The 17,663-nt window shown below is 50.9% G+C and overlaps 1 protein-coding gene across 1 annotated transcript in view; it reads right to left on the bottom strand.

Moving 5' to 3' along the window:
* The window catches only part of ITGB5 (integrin subunit beta 5), a 118,957-nt gene that overhangs the window by 61,799 nt on the left and 39,495 nt on the right, over nt 1-17,663 (bottom strand). Inside the window, exon 5 of the mRNA XM_047790454.1 lies at nt 13,465-13,633. Coding sequence (XP_047646410.1) covers nt 13,465-13,633 — 169 coding nt within the window. The remainder of the gene's footprint in view (nt 1-13,464; nt 13,634-17,663) is intronic.

Here is a 17,663-nt window from a genome sequence, read left to right as displayed (position 1 = left end):
CTAGGGGTCAAATAGGAGCTGCAGCTGCTGTCCTATTCCACAGCCACAACAACATGGGATCTGAGCCGCATCTGCAACCTACACCATAGCGCACAGCAATGCCGGATCCTTAACCCACTGAGCGAGGCCACGGATTGAACCTGCGTCCTCATGGATTACTAGTCGGATTTGTTTCCGCTGTGCCACAACAGGAACTGCCTGCCTTTTCTAAATTTTTAGACAGAACTATTTTGAGAAAAAGAAAAAAGAAAAAAAAACAGACTTATTTGTTTAGCCAAATTTTCCTCCAAGAGTTTTAAAAGCCAGTCTAATCAACCACCATAGAGGTCCACCCTCAGACGAAAATGTCAGGGGTGGGCAGGACGGAAACGCGCTGGACTCGGAAGCCAGAAATCTGGCGTCTGGCCAGGACTGCTGTTCACTAGCCTTCTCTTAGTCCCCTGGCTGAACCTGCATCAAATCCACCAGAAGGTTCTGTTCCAGCCGCTCCAACTCCCAGTTCCCACACGTTCAGGAGTGGCCAACAGACACAAGTAGCAGGACTCACTTCCCCATCTATTCCAGGTGCTCAGCGTCTGGATCCACGGCCCTAGGATGCCTCATAAACAAAAGGGGCGGCCTCCTAGCCTCTCCTCTGATCTTACTGTCCCAAAGAAAGGAGAGGAAATGCAGCCCCTAAATCCTACCCTCTTTGGAAGTTTCCTTCCATCAGCCGGCTTCTCCTCCGCTTCCTTGTCTTGAGCCTAAAAATGGGCTCATGACCCACTGCTGATAAATGGCCCTGTTTCTGACCCAGTGTCTCTCATCACTCGTCTCTAAGACTAGCAGACTGGTTGCTTCTATTTCCTCTCCCCAGTTCCGTGTAATGCAACTTCTCCACACACCCCGTTCTCCTTCACACACATATTGACGGGTTCTCTGCCCTGGCTGCATGTGGGGGCCTTCGAGGAAGCTTTAACAATGCTGAGCTCAGTGGTTCTGACATGACCTGCAGCCCAGCCACCGGAGTAGTTAAAGCTTCTCAGGTGAGTCTACTGTACAGGCAGTGTTGAAAACCTTGTGCTGAGGTCTTGTCACCAACCCCATCTATCCACAGCCATCCTCTGGCCTCACTCTTCAGCCTCTGCTGCCAACGAGGGCCTCCCTCCAGCCTCTTGGCCTTGGTTCCCTGGACACCTCATCATCCAAGCCCCTCTTCCCTCCGGCTGCTCGTGGATTCCACCTCCTCTCCCACGTTGGATGAGGTCAAAGGTAACATCCTCCTCTGAGGACAAGTATCTATAAGTCCGTGCATCTGCATAGACAGCTCACAACCTCCCCACTGGATCTCTCTCCTGAGCTTCAGTCTCAGGTCTGGACCAAAGCCAGACGTGCCTGCTGTCACCGGGAACTCGACTTCTCCCAAACTGAAGTACCATCTTCCCCGCCGGACTTTCCCATTCTGACAAAGGGACCATCAAATGCCTTGTCTAGAAACTTTGGAGTGACCTTTTTCGTCTTACTTCCCTGGTCCTCTGACAGTCCCGAACTATGGAGCCTCTCTTACGGCCGGTCCATTCCTAGGACCTGCGTTGAAACAGAGCCGCTGGACAACGCTGCACCCTTTACCCTCCCCTTTCCAAGCCACTCTGAGCAGCAGGCAGCAGAGATCTGGAGCCGACGGGAAGAGAAGAAGGGGTGTGGGGCCCAGAATAACAAGAACCCTGCACCTAGCATGTGCTCAGGGAGGAACAGGAGGTGGACACGAGAACGAGGTCAGGGCTGGGTACCAGAAACCTCCCTCACAACGCCTAGAGGTCTTCAATCACATCGCTCCCAATTCCACCAACTATTTAATATGCTTTGGAATCTAACACACAGCTTCTTTTAATCATATAAATATGGGAAGCATTAAGGGACTCACTCAAGTGAAAACATTTCATCAAATCACCTGGCGTGTGCTGAGAGCTGAGAAACCTACCGGGAATCGCAGAAAAGGGGGCAGCAGGGCCGGGGACCATCTGATACACGCTGCTGGAGGGTGGAGGAGGGGGAAAGGGGCCGGGGGTGTGAGGGGGCAGCCAGGGGTGGGGTGGGGGGGTGTGGATGTCAGCCTGGGGGACTTGGGACTCTGAAGTGACAAATTCAGGGCAGCAGTCCATGAAAAGGGGAAGCGGAATGGAGATGGAAAGCCAGGCGAGAAGCCTTTGAGAAAATAATTAAAAGCGGCTCCTCCCAAGAGTGAAGACAGACTTGCTGTTCCCTTTACGTTCAACATCTGGTGGCGGCGGAAGGTGGGGGCAGGGGGAGAAATGAGGACTAGGGAGTAAGGATGTCACTTCTCTGGGAACAAGGGCCTCCAGCCTGGGGGGCCATTCGGTTTCTGGGGTGGGAGGGAGTCAGTCACCCGCAGGGGCTACGAGGACTGACAGAGGAGGACGGTCACTCAAAGGACCAAGGACAGGTTTCCATCCTCCCCCGCCTGCCTCCAGATCATCCCCTTGAACACCTAGCTGTCCCGCCCCACTTGGATTCTTACCCGCCTGGTAAGGTGGCTCCGTGGGGAAGCCACAGGGAGCCAGGAAAGCTTTTCTGGGCACCAGTTCTAAGCAAGCTGTGCTTGGCGCACAAAACGAGGTCACGGCCACGGAGGCCCACGACAAATGCAGCTTAGAGGGTACAGCGAGACCACAGAAGACAGGCTAGAAGGGGCCATGACAGAACAAAGGTACCAGGGAGTCACCGGGCAGAAAAGCCAACTCAGCAGAAACATGCAGCACCTGCAGTTTGGAAGGAACCTCAGAGTTTGGCTCGTCCAGGCTCCATCCAGTGCAGGAACCTCTCGTCTGGAGTCCCCACTACATGGGCTTGTGGCCACTCACTGCCACATCTGGCAGCCGGCCCTGTTGCTGAGCAGAGATCTGTTAGAAAATTCTCCCTTGCCTGGAACTCAAACCTGCGTCCCTGTGGCCCCCCCACCCCCAGCTCGGCCCCTGGAACAGCCAGAAGCCTCTTCTCCGTCCTCTGTAGTGATGTCTGAAGTCAGGTAACCCGTGTCTTCCTCCTGGTTAACCTCGAACCACTCCTCAGAGGATATTTCCGACCCGCGCCATCTGCTCACGCCTCTCTGCTCTCTAGCTATCCATGTGAGTCTTAACCAGGCCCAGAGGCAGGTGTGGTTCCCGGGGTGCGGTCTGGCTGCCGAGAAAGGCAGGGCTGGGACTGCACCTGCAGCCCTGCATGCATGTCCTATGTGTGGCAGCTGAATCTTCTGACAGGCTCCCACTGAGCCTGTGGGTCCCGAGATCCATTTCCTAGTGACGTGTTTATACACAGGGCCCTGGGCAAAGCTTGGCAAACGTGAGAAAGAGGCTCAGGGACGCCCTGGGGAGGGTGTAGGCGAGAGCCTGGAACAGTGATTCCTGGGAATCTGAGAAAGCTCAAGTCCCCGTCAGCTGCCTTAGGGGACACAGGTGGGGGGGTCCACGACAATGTGGCTGGCTCTCACATCGGTTTGCTTGTTCTGAGACAAAGCCCATAATATTCTCTCTGGTTGACAGTCGTCAATACAGGGAAGACCTAGCAAAGATGCCGTCTAGGGCGTGGTTTCAGTGAGGACAGAAATACTAGCCTTAAAAGACGGGGTTCTCTGTTCTTGACATCTGTAAGTAAAACTGATGGTCATCCAAGCACCTGGGCCCTGCAGCCAGATGTGGACACAGCCCATGGGCCCCAGTTGTCACTGGAGAGACGCCAGCCACAGGCTCCCTCACTGCTGAAGAGGACGCACCATCTGAAAAAGCGTCTCCACAGCTGTTACCTGTGAGAGCTGAACAGCAGAACCCATGATTCCAGGACGCCCTGAATTACGTATGAGAAGGCAGAAGGCATCGTTCCCTTTTCACAGATGGGGAAGTCGAGGGCAAAGATAAGCAGGCTCACTCAGAGGGCTGGGCCCCAGCAGTGCACCCACCTTGGGACAGTACCCAGGGCCTCCCGAGAAAACCCGAAGGCTGCCAGAGCCACATCACAACTCTTTCTGATAAACAGGAAACTCTCAGCTCCAGAGAACAGAAGCACGTGCAGCTGTCATCCCCCCTCCCACCCCCGCCAGGACCAACTCAGTCCTGACTGTACCACTGGAAAACTGGGTCACGTGGGGAATCGAGCTGGCCCCTTAGATGAGGACTTTGCCCTCTTTGGAAGCACATTCCTCCCTCCCTCACCTCTGCTCCTGTGTGGCCACAAGAGACAGCAGGCTCTCTCTAATGCCAAGGTTAAGAGCTCCGTCTTTGGAGCTGGGAGCGGGGATACCATTCCATCTCTGGCTCTTGTCATTTCTAGCTGTAAGACCTCTGAGAAGTTACTCAACCTTTCTAGGCTTGTTTCCTCATCAAAAGAGGACAAAGAAGCCACCTTTAAAGGATTAAGTAAAGCAAGCTCGTGAAATGCTTGGCATAGAGCCTGGCTCTCACAAAACATTCAGCCAAAGGTAATCAATAACATCATCAGCATCAGAGCCTCAGGGCAAAACACGAGGAGGCAGAGAGACCAAGGTGACCGCTTGAAGGGGAAGAACACTGCAATGCAAACCACTGGGTCCCAGGGGAGCAGACCTTCTAGAGAGTCTGTGCACCCGACTGGTACCTTAGATCTCTGTGCGGGCATCTGCCATCCAATGGGAGTGCTGCTCACAGGGACAGGAGCTGTGGCGCGGTCATGTGTGCACCCATCACAGCAGCTACCGGGACATCTCGCACACAGTAAGTGCCCAACAAATTCCTAAAAGTCATAACTAAAACACTCTACGCTGACCTTTCAGGCAAGCAGAGAGAGAGAACTGGTTTAGGGGGTAAAGAAGGAAAGGGGACCAAAGTGACCACCCGGGGCGGGGGCAGAACCTACAGCAGATCTGGGCTTGGGGACCAAGGAGTCTCAGTTCCAACAAGGCTGGATCCGCTTTCCCCAGTCATGTGGACATTCATGCCTATTTCCGTCACTTTGTAACAATAAACATGTTCTTATTCCTAGTTTGTTTCTCCAGCTATGCAATGAAAAAATCTTTTTAAAAAAACATCTATCTGTGGTTCAACTTAAGAAGGGCAAAAATGTCACCTTTCTTTCCTTAGGGAAAAGAAATCTCAGCCTGTGACTCAGGACGTAGACATTACTCTGGAGCCCAAGCCCCGACAACATGCGGTAGAATATGTCTGATGTAGCCGCTGTGGAGAGTCTCATCTGCACTAAAGAAAAACCTTTGCAGTATATGAGGCTGAACCACATGAGGTTTCTATTTTTGTAGAAGAAACTATCGAAAGACAACCATCAAGTTTCATGAATAGACAAATGTCAATAATTTCACGCGGTTCCATCTCATGTTTACAAATAGGTTGTTCAACTTGCCTTCTAGTGGATCCGCAAGCTCAAATCAGATCCCTGAGGATGGGGGTTTTTTTTGGGGGGGGCTCTCCTCATCTTTAATTTTCTTCACTATACCTGCCATTGAGCACTTACTAGGCATGCAATAAATGCTCCTGAGTTGGAAAGTATTGCCAAGTAACAGTATTTCTGGTTCTTTTTTCCCCCTTCTTTTCTTTTTAGGGCTGTACCTGTGGCATATGGAAATTCCCAGGCTAGGGGTCGAATCAGAGCTGCAGCTGCCGGCCTATGCCACAGCGATCTAAGGTACCAGTCAGGTGTCACAGCAATGCAAGATCCGAGCCCAGTCTGTGACCCACAGTGCAGCTCTCAGCAATGCCGGATGCTTAACCCATTGCGCAAGGCCAGGGATTGAACCTGCATATTCATGGATACTAGTCGGGCTCTTAGCCTGCTGAGCCACCATGGGAATTCCTGGTTCTGCTTTAATGGACTTGTGAAGCACATGTGAATGGCATGGAACTTGGTTTAACCAGGAGCGTGGATGGAGCCAAGCAGCCAAGCAGACGTAGGGGTCTGGAGCTTCAGAAGTATAAAGGAATCAGTGAGAACAAAGCCATCTGTCTGTTCACCAAATATTCAAGGAGAACCTGCTGGGTGCAAGCAGTAAGCTCGGCGCTGGGGATGTGCGGGGGTGAGAAAACAGACGTGGTTCCCTGCCTTCAGGAAGCAGCCTGTCTCGAAGGGGAGGCAGCCTTCCCTCAAGGAGTAGCTCAAGGAAAAAGAAAATGTAACTGGTATTGATATGGCCAAGGGCCTTGTGCACAGAGGCTCTGTCCTTTCCAGGAGGGTCCATCAGGAAAGACTTCCTGACCCACAGACAAGCAAGTGGAGGGCCAAACCCTAAGCAGGCAGAGATCAAATATTAAAACAAAAGGAGAAAGGCAGGGAGGGACGCACTGGCGGTGAAAATGCCGCGGGATATGTTGTCACATATCTGTCCAAGCCCATAGACTGCATACCGCCCAGGATGAACCCAGGGTCAACGACGGACTTTGCAAGAGAACGTTGTGTCGACAGTGGTTCACTGATTATAACACATGTACCATTCTGGTGGGGGATGTGAATGGTGGGGGAGGCAGTACATAGGGGAGGTGGGTGTATGGAAGTCTGTGTACTTTCTGTTAACTTTTACTGTGAACACAGACCTGCCCCTGAAAAATAAAGTCTAGAAGTTCCCATTGTGGCTCAGCGGTAACAAACCTGGGTAGTATCCACGAGGACGCAGGTTCGATCCCTCGCCTCGCTCAGTGGGTTAAGGATCCAGCATTGCTGTGAGCTATGGTGTAGGTTTCTGACTCGGCTTGGATCTGGCATGGCTATGGCTGTGGTGTAGACTAGCAGCTGCAGCTCTGATTCAACCCCCAGCCTGAGGGCTTCCATATGCTGCAGGTGTGGCCCTAAAAATACAAAAAAAAAAAAAAAGAGTCTACACATTTAAGAAAGAAATGCAGGAATACAGGGGAGGAGTATTCCAAAGAGAGGCAACAGCATGTGCAAAGGGCCTCACATGAGTCAGAGCAGTGGACTCAGGGTCACGGGGGCTGGAACGCAGAGAGGGGCTGGAATGCAGAGGGCGGCTGCAGGCTGGGAAGAGCAGCGCAGGGAGAGCCCAAGAGTAAACATGTCTTTGTCTCTTTTCCTCTTTGCCAAATGGACACCTAGAGCAAAAATAAGCCCATACCTTGAGAAACTGACATTCTAGCCAGGTATGGAAATGCAGCCTCGGTCACCAAAGGGGGTGTCCTAACTTCCCCAGCCTAAGTCTCCCCTCGACCCTGACCCCACCATCTCGACCAAGGGAGCCAAGGGGTGCAGATCCCTTCAAAGCAGGCGACAGTAGTTTACACTGGAGGATAAGAAGAGATGCAAACTCTCACTGGCACCCTGCAGAGCCGATAGCTGGGAGCAGGGCAGAGAGGCCTACGGCACAGCTCATGGGCAGAACGTCCATCACTCCAAGGACCAAAACCAGTTGAGTGATTCAAAAATACACATTAAACCACGACCACCTGCAAGACAGAAAGCCAAGGAGCACCCTTACCACCTCCAACGAAAACGCGCATGGGCACAGGTGAGGGCCTCGTGCCTGCCCGCACAGCCCCCCAGCGAAATCCAAGCTCGCACAAGGCTTCACAAAGACACTGAACCAGGGGAAAAGCAACCAGGGTGGGCTGCCTTAAGTCCCATAAACCGTGTGTGATCTGCTCGCAGAAACGGCTCACACGTGCTCAGACATAAATATCCCAGGCTGTGTGCACACAGGACTTGTGGGGACGCCCCGTCAGGCGACAAAACGGCATCAGGGGCCATTTCTCCTTGAGGCAAGAAAGGCCATTTCCTACAGTTCTCAGCTCATGCTTGGAAAACGACAAGTCTGAGGTCTAAAAGAAATCAGGCAACAAGTCGAAAGAAACCAAATCACTCCGGGGGAGGCTGGGGCAGAATGAAGACTTCTCATAGCTGAGCCTACCTCCAAGAAAAGGGAACCGCCCACCCTCTGCTGGAATCTGCAGCCACCCCTGCCTAGACTGAGCCTCAAACCTGACCCAGGAGAGACAGAAAGCAAAACCAAGGGCTCTGGCAAAGGGACACAGGGCTGGAACCAGCCCTTTGTGAAAAGGAGCTCCGACCCACATGGCAGGAGGGCATCCTAGAGAGCCTCTCCTCCAGCCCTACCTCCCTGCATCCTCCAGATGAGCACGCAGGCCCAGAGAGGGCAGCTGGCCCCACGGAGCCGCTTAGGAGCAAATGAGGCATCACTGGCATTGGGACACGTGGCTCTAAATCAGGTCTGTTGTGCCCAGTACCAGGTAACAGACAGGGCTCAGGCTTTAGACTCACCCGAGTCTGGATCAAATCCTGGCTCCACCCCTTACCAACAGTAAGTATAAGGGACCCTGTGATAACTCAGTGTTCTCACTTATAAAGTGGAGATAAGCACCACCAATACAAGGAAGGAATGCTGTGAGCTCAGAGAGAATGTACTCAAAACACCTGAAGCACGGATGACGCTCAAACAAGGGCAGCCACCATGTTGTTTCCAGAAGCCCATGGAATCTGTATTCCTGCAGAAAGTCTGGTCAGAGGAAGCTGTTCCTCCAGCCTCTCTGGGGCTGGGGTCTCCATTGTAGATTAGGAAGCTTTCACCAGTCGAGGCATAAAGGACCCAAGTCATGCCAAGACTTTTGACTCAGCATGCAAACTGATTTCATTTGCTTTGAGATTTATGTATCCACCTATTCCTGAGAGAACATACAATGTCTTTAACATATAACACAGAGAACAGGAGTTCTCGTCCTGACACAGCGGCAACGAATCCGACCAGGAACCATGAGGTTGTGGGTTTGATCCCTGGCCTCGCTCAGTGGGTTAAAGATCCAGCATTGCCGTCAGCTGTGGTGTAGGTCGAAGATGCGGCTCAGATCCTGGATTGCTGTGGCTATGGCATAGGCTGGCAGCTATAGCTTTGATTAGACCCCTAGCCTGGGAACCTCCATATGCCACAGGTGCGGCCCTAAAAAGACAAAAAAGAAAAGAAAAGAAAAAATACAGAAAGCAAAATTAGATAATCAAGATTAAAACCAAAAGTCTGGGAGTCCCTGTCATGGCTCAGAGGTAATGAACTTGACTAGTAGCCATGAGGACACCGGTTCAATCCCTGGCCTCGATCGGTGGGTTAAGGATCCGGCATTGCCTTGTGCTGTGGTGTAGGTCACAGATGCGGCTCGGATCCAGCATTGCTGTGGCTGTGGTGTAGGCCAGAGGCTACAGCTCCGATGAGACCCCTAGCCTGGGAACCTCCATATGCCGCGGGTGTGGCCCTAAAAAGACAAAAAAAAAGAGTCTGTCTGAAGGATATGGAGTATAATTCAGAGTGCTATAAGCTGAGGCCGAAAAGGAAACAGGCTGGGTTACAGAGATCTGATGAGAGAAATTAGCCCACGGAATCCGTGCAGCCAGGATGTACGTACCCAGCCAGGCTTAACCTTGCAGGGACCTTCTTTAGCCTGAGCGGCATGGAGAACAGCCAAGTGGTGATCTGGTGACTGGCAACCTGGAGGGCAGAGCTCTGGGGGCCACCCGCCCTCTGTGTCCCCAGGTCCCAGCACTTCCTATTTTGGGAGATCAGGAAAGCAGCCATGGTTCCAGTGTGAACCATGCATCACACTTCCACCCACACAATTTCAGAGTAAACAACTCAGAGGCAACTTCTAGAGAGTCCCGGGAGAACAATAAAAGTGGTAATGGGAGAAACTATTATTCTGACCAGGAAAAAGTATAAACAGGTTTAATAATAGGTTTCCAGGCAAAGATAAGTTATTAAGGGTGGCATTTCCTCATTCCAACCCAGGCTGGTACAATGCTGGGAAAAATGCCTGCCCTGATGACACAAGGGTCCTTAGCTGTAGACACCACTGCATGGTCTCCTATCCTAACAATGCAACCTGCTGGCAGGAAAGATGACAACTCCAAACTTCCACTCATGGAAGCAGGGCTCTGCTTATCCGAAACAGAATCCTAAACAGCAACAGACTGTTTCCCCCTTTTTGCAAAGAACAGCTTCCCAAGAAATGTAAAGTCAATGGCAGGGTGGGATTTAAGATCCGTCATGGAAACATTCCACAGCCCTAAGTTCCTTAGGCTGGTAACCAACAGTCCATCCCAGGGAAACTACAGTGAGACTGAAATCAGAACAAAGGGCCCCCTGCAGGCTGTGAGGTAGGCCTGTTATCAGCTCCATCCCTCGGGCGTGGGGTCAAAGGAAGCCTAGCAAGCAAGCACTGCTCTCCAGGTGGCCCCACCAGCTCCAGCCTGTACAGAGGCCTCTCTAACTACAGAGATTACAGGCCTGCTGGCTCTGTCACCTTCAGTTTGCAGGATTAAGAGGAAGGGTCTTTAATCTGGGCAAATCAGGAGGAGGCGGAAAATTCAGTCCAAAAAGTAAGGCATGCTTTGGGCTCTTAAAAAAAACTCTAAAAATCTCATAGAGAGATTTCTCATTGAAATCTAACACCAAACATTTCAATGTCACTGAAACAAAAGATGTCTGGAATTTGCTTCATATAACGGGGGATAAAGTGGTTAGGAATGCAAACCAAACAAGACTGGCTACAAACTGGTAACTGTTCAAGATGGATTATGGGTCCATGGGGTTTGATTTCACTATTCTCTCTACTTTAATATGATTGAAATGTTCCATTACAATTTTTAAAAATCATACATATTCACTGCGGAAATTTAAGAGACACCAAGAAGAAAATAAAAACCACACATAATCCTATCACAAGACAACTGCTGTCAGCACTTTACTGATTTCCAATCTTTTCATCTTTTTTCTTTCTTTTGTTTGCAAAACAGGGTCATGACTAAAACAGAGTAGACACATGACCCTATTTATCACTTGCTCTCTTGCCTTCTATGCCTTTTCAAATTAATCCTAAGTATTAATATTATTATTATTATTACTTTTTTTTTTGTCTTTTGTTGTTGTTGCTATTTCTTGGGCCGCTCCCGCGGCATATGGAGGTTCCCAGGCTAGGGGTTGAATCGGAGCTGTAGCCACCGGCCTACCCCACAGCCACAGCAACTCGGGATCCGAACCGCGTCTGCAACCTACACCACAGCTCACGGCAACGCCGGATCGTTAACCCACTGAGCAAGGGCAGGGACCGAACCCGCAACCTCATGGTTCCTAGTCGGATTCGTTAACCACTGCGCCACGACATGAACTCCACTTTTTTTTTTTTTTTTGGTCTTTTTGTCTTTTCTAGGGCCGCACCCACAGCACATGGAGGTTCCCAGGCTAGGGGTCTCATCAGAGCTATAGCCGCTGGCCTACGCCACAGCCACAGCAACATCAGATCCGAGCTGCGTCTGCAACCTACACCACAGTTCACGGCAACGCCAGATCCTTAACCCACTGAGCAAGACCAGGGATTGAACCTGCAACCTCAGAATTCCTAGTCAGATTCATTAACCACTGAGCCACGACGGGAACTCCAAGTCCTCAAATATTCTTCAAGGGTATGACTGTTGCACAGTTTTCCATCAATAGGCAGCCATAATCTATTTCTAATACCTGGCTGCTATCTATAATAAGGCTGTGGTGAACCAGGAAGATGACATTTGTTATAAATTAGTGATTTCAAGTGAGAAAGAAATTGCTTGATATGTACCCAACACAGACTGTCAAAGGAAAAGAAATGGCGAGGAGAAAGGCTGGGGTCTCACCATCTGCAGAATTCCCAGCAAGTATTAACTTTCCAGGGACTCCCTGTTGGCAAAGGCCACGGTGACGAGTAGGACATAAAGGCCAAACATAAAGATGTAAAACAAACATGCTCCAAAGTGCCTGTCAGCCAACAATCACTCGCAACCAGGCGCAGGCACTGAGTTTAAGAAATCTGCCGGCATCTCCTCTGAAAGGTTCGCGTCTTGAAACACTACCTTTTCAAAGGGAAGGATATTTTCCCAGGCCTGGGAGGGCACAGCAAGGTTCTGTGGGCAGAAGAGCGAATCCAACAGCTTCCCACAGACCACTGCACCTTGAGCATTCCATCGTGCCACTTTGATTCAGCTAATTAAACAGAAATGAATGTCACTGGACAGTGCGGAGGCCTGTCCCCGAGCTCTCCCCACCAGCCCTTAGAGATGATTTCCTCCCCTGAAAAGACATCCCAAATGATTCCCAAGATGGGAAGGTGACAGGGGCCCTGCACTATCTGTTCCCACCAAGAAGTGGATTTGGCAGAAAGTCTCTGATGACCACAGTCGTACAATGTCTGAATGCCGGTCGAAAACATTGTTCTTTCTTTCTGAAGCTAATCCATCGCCTGTCTATTCTGTGACGCCCATGAAAGACTCAGAGCTGAACACGGTCTGGCTGGGTCCCATCTGGCCTCCTCAAGCTGCTAAGCTTCAGGGGCCGCTCTGCAGCCATGCTGGGCAGGGGCCACTATAAGACCATCGCTCCCAGGGTGGCACTAAGGACACAGGGATGGGCAGAAGGGCAGGGAGATCAAGAGGAGACTGAGGAAGCTGTGTGGCTTTCTTCACCGTTTTCTTTTCCCGTATCCTGCTCTACCACTTCGGGTTTTTAGTTCAAAAAAGACAACTGTGGTTCTCTTATCCTTCTGTCAAGGACTGAGAGGAGGAAAGGTGATTCTGTGACACATGTGACAAGGCTCTCTGAGCTCAGACACGCAGCCTCTCCACACTGAGTTCTAACCTCCTTACCCAGCCCGCCCCAGTCATGAGGCTCCCGACCACCGCCCTGTTTGCTGAGCCCACCTAGATTTTCGAGAAAGCATTACCCGTTAGGCATAGTCTATGATGACCACTACGGCAAACAATGAAAAAATGTTAAAGTAGGTGTTGGGACAGCAAATTCAAGGGTGGTATTTCTTTTTATCTTTTGTTATTGTTATGGGACTGTTTGGACAGTAGAAAATTGGTTGAAGAATAACTTATTACCAACATTCCACTTATGTATTTCGCTGAGATTGGGACCTCTCAAAGCATGAGTTCATTTCTGACCTAAGTCTACGTCCTCCCTCTGGATTCATGTATCACAGAGAAATGAGAAAAACAAAGCTAAACAAAACTCAAGACGACAAGCATTTCTCTTTCTCCGCTGGATTCCCCGCTAAAGCAATCTTGAATGTGCACCACAATTGGGCCAGGGAACACTACAAGATTCTATGGATATGGCTTGACCTTTCCTTTTTTTCTCTTGGAAAGAAGTACAAGAGCCAAGTGGAGAAACACAGAACAGCTGTCTGCGGGCAAAGGGAACATCCCACTGTACACAGCCACACCCTCACACAGACACACATCAGCCCCAAGCCAGCCCTGCGCTCCAGCTGGTCTAAGTGCTCTAGATTCCCCCGCCGTCCACTGAGCTCACCCTCTGATGCAACAGCAGACAGATGCCACGGGCTGGGGTGGCTCAAAATCCACAGGCAGCGCCGACACCCCCACCGACCCCCACCAAGGCCTCTTCCCCCACCTCCCCGGAGGGGACAGGACCAGGAGGGACGTTACCTTGCAGACAGCAGCCTGGAGCACTGCGTCAAAGCCGCCCTCGGGGGCGTCTCGGTTCCGGGACACCCTCTGCTTCCGAACTTCCTCGTTGAAGCTGTCGACTCTGTCTGTGAGAGGCAGCAGATGGCGGAACCCAAAGGAGGGGACGCAGTTTGGGAATAACTTGTAGCTAGAGAAAAAGAGGAGAGGCGTCACTTTTCTTCACTGTCTCAAAATCTTAACCAAGTACTCTGTGCATTTACCGGGTGTCTTGATGGCACCAACGAATACACCCTCGACACCTACCATGAGCCCCTAAAACGGACATGGTGTGGGAAACAGAAAAATAACACAGTTCTTACTCTCCAAACACAAGCCCTATACTGCCAGCGAGACAGCACATACCAGGTTGAAAGTGAATGAAATGGACAGACACACATCCTGGAAGGAAGTAGAGATGAGGGCAAGCTACTACGGTCAGAGGACGACGGAGGAGACCGGATGTGGGCCTTGGAAGATGCAAGGGACTGGTGTTCATGTCCTGCAGCCTCAGCAACACCAAGGGGAAGGCTCTTCTGGGCTGAGGAAGGCGGCAAGATCAAGTGAGGACAGTGTAAGTAGACTGACTCTAGGAAACCAACTTCTCACATCACATGGGAAGGATCCACATGACAAAGGATCACGTAACCCCTTCATGTCAACCCATGCAGAGACCACCAGACATGCAGGAACATGAGCAAACACTAAATGGAACAGGACGCTTCTCCATTTATCTATAAACACTGGAATGATAAACCATCAGCCCTCTAGATGCAAAGAGGAGTTATTTCGAGATATGCCATCTTCAAACGGAAAATTCTACCTTGAAATCTGGAAAGAGGGAAGCATGGCATCTCACCAGGAGGTTAACGCCCTGCCTCTGTCCTGACATACCTGGTGCTCTCACCTTTAGTCTGCAGTAGGGATGCCAGGCAGCCCTGTTCCTGGGGGAAGTTAAATCCCAATCACAGTTCCAGGAGCTTCAGTTGGATATACAACCAATGAAATAGGAAGGGGCGCCTTAGGTTGTTTCACAAATGGGTTTGCAGGATAGAAGGGGAGTGAGAAGGGCATCCTGGGCAGAGAAAAGAGCAAATGCAAGGGTCCTGTGGCAGAGGGGGGCATAGCGTGCCCGAGGGCAGAGGGAGGCCAGCAAGACTGCGGTGCAGGGGGTAAGGGCAGAGGGGGGCTAGGAGTCGGCTGGAGAGGCAAGCTGGACGAGATCCTGCAGGTCCCTGGCCATGTTAAGGAAGCCTCTCCTTCAGAACAAACGATGAAAAACACTAACAGAAGGGCATGAGAGGAAGGCTTCATAATCCAATGCAACCTGTGTGCAGGGGAAGAAAACAGGCTTAGCAACTGCGAGAGTCCTGTCTAACTGCAGCCCAGAAGGGCAGCCAGGGCAGGTCCGAAAGGCCAAGGCTTTCTGAGAGGCTATTCCACTCCCCCTCAAGGCCCATGACACCTGCTCCACCAGTCACTAGCAGCAAGCTGGCTCTGGATGGTCAACTCCACTGCCATCATGAACACAGCGCCCCCCCCAGAGAGGGAGCAGCACCCAGAGGCTGCTCCCACCTGCCTTTCCTTTATTTCCCTCCCTCCTCCTTCCCCCAGAATTCTCACCAGCCCCTTGCACTCAGACAGGCCAGGCTCTTCTATAACCCATGCCTCAGGGCCACCCAAACTTTCTTTCTTTTTTTTTTTGTCTTTTTGCCATTTCTTGGGCCACTCCCTCGGCATATGGAGGCTCCCAGGCTAGGGGTCTAATCAGAGCTGTAGCCACTGGCCTATACCAGAGCCACAGCAACGTCTGCAACCAAGCCGCGTCTGCAACCTACACCACAGCTCACGGCAACACTGGATCCTTAACCCACTGAGCAAGGCCAGGGATCGAACCCGCAACCTTATGGTTCCTAGTCAGATTCATTAACTACTGGGCCACGACGGGAACTCCAAAGGGCCACCCAAACTTTCTAGTTCCATTTCACTCCGCCATAAAGAGGAAGGTTGAGCATGGCAAGTGCGTTTCCAGCTGGATTCCCTCCTAGTGATCTGACAGGCCCAGGAGGAAGGAAATGTACCCAAACCCTTACTCCCCCCTCATCACCCCCCTCCAAGCAACTTGGACCTTCTGTGGTGCTGGTCCGCCCTTGAGGACCTCAGGTTTGTACTGTGATGGCTGATGGGGCTGACTCAGGAAGGGAGGAAAGGAATAGAACAATAATGGCTGTTCAATGAGAAAACCAGAAAAGATGTGAAAAGCTCAGCTAAATTTTTTTTAAAACTCTTCCTGTAGATACACTGAGTGGAGAATTACTATTGAAAATGTGTTTGCCAGAGAGATGTAGTCACTGCAGAGAATTTATTAATACCAAACCAGGGTCACCTCTTAGTGAGAGGGAAACAGCTGTGTCACACAGGCTCTGTTGAATGTCACTGTAGTCACTGGAAAACAATGTCATCCGTGACTAGTTATTTAATTTAACCCCTGGGAGAGTTGTGCGAGTGACCTGAAGATCTGGGTGTTTGAGGGTCTTGTGCCAGGACGCCTTCCCAGCCCCATCCTGTGTGTGTGCCATGGGACTCCAGCTCAGGGTCATGGACAGGGAGCTACTAAATTAAGGATTATAAACTAGGAAGATGAATAAAAGATACATGCTTAAAGAACCTGGAGGAGCATGTATGTATAAAAAGAGAATCCAATTTGAAGACGCTCGATCTAGGCAAATCCGGAAATAATCTAATGCTTCAGGACAATATTGTGGATCGTGGAGCTAACAGGGAAAGCACTCTGCTCTTCCTCTAAAGAAAGAGAACTTCTGGGCAAATCCAGTCTTTAAAGATGTTCCTGTTGTGGCTCAGTGGTTAAGGAATCCGACTAGGAACCATGAGGTTGCGGGTTCGATCCCTGGCCTTGCTTAGTGGGCTAAGCATCTGGCATTGCTGTGAGCTGTGGTGTAGGTCGCAGATACAGCTCAGATCCCGAGTTGCTGTGGCTGTGGTGTAGGCAGGCGGCTACAGCACCAATTCGACCCCTAGCCTGGGAACCTCCATATGCCTCAGGAGCAGCCCTAGAAATAGCAAACACGCACGCACTCACACACACACAAAAGATGTTCAGAGGTAGCCAAGACTGGGAGCTCAGCAGAGACATCCCAGGTGCCAGGAACAGAGAGGTGGGCACTGCACACATGAGGGGCGTGGGGAGAATAGAAAGGAAGTGCGAGGGAGCTCCTGCCAAAGGGCTCCCAGCGTGTCGCGACGTGACAGAGGCCCGGGGCTCAGGGCTCAGTGCTGACAAGAGATGGATGATGGGCCTCAGGCTGGCGCAGGGCTGCCCAATGGAACAGGGCTCTCTGCAGAAAGCAGAGGGCTCCAAAATGCTGCCCTGTCGCTAAAATCACAACCAGAAAAATTCCAGCCACTGGCAAGGGAGATGAACTCTGAGCCTGGGGCGAGATGAGTCACCCATAAAGATTATAACTTCAGGCCTGGACAAGTCAGAATTCATTACCTGTATAGGGAAGGAACCCCCAGCTGAGAAATAAACAGGACAACTCATCCCAGTGAAACCTGGAGAATCCTGGCAACAAGAAACATAAAACTATGCTGCAGGGAAGTCGGTGCACCTGCAGCACTTGATCCCCTGCTGGAAAAGAACCTCTGATAAGGAGGAGCTAATGCAAAAGCTACAGACCCTGTAAGAAATAAACTACCACGAAGGAATGACAACAAACTCAACCAACTGAAGGATCTGCAGTTCAAGAAGCAGAGCTAACAAAATGGTTGAAAGTACTTTATTTATTTTTTGTCTTTTTAGGGCCACACCCACAGCATATGGAGATTCTCAGGCTAGGGGTCGAATTGGAGCTGCAGCTGCTGGCCTATGCCACAGCCACAGGAACACAGGATCCGAGCTGCATCTGCGACCTACACCACAGTTCATGGCAACACCAGATCCTTAACCCACTGAGCAAGGCCAGGGATTGAATCCACCTCCTCATGGATACTAGTTGGGTTCATTACCACTGAGCCACAACGGGAACTCCCTGATCTAAAGTACTTTAGAACAAAGATATTTAAAACATCCAAGGAGAAGAAGGACTAAACATCCAAGATGAGAACGGGATATCACCAGGGAGGAAAAAAAGTCAGAAGGCTGTGGAAAAAATAGTACGAAA

This window comes from Phacochoerus africanus, chromosome 1 (genome assembly GCF_016906955.1).
Source record: "Phacochoerus africanus isolate WHEZ1 chromosome 1, ROS_Pafr_v1, whole genome shotgun sequence".
Classification (NCBI taxonomy): domain Eukaryota; kingdom Metazoa; phylum Chordata; class Mammalia; order Artiodactyla; family Suidae; genus Phacochoerus; species Phacochoerus africanus.
This window is presented reverse-complemented; position numbering and strand designations above follow the sequence as displayed.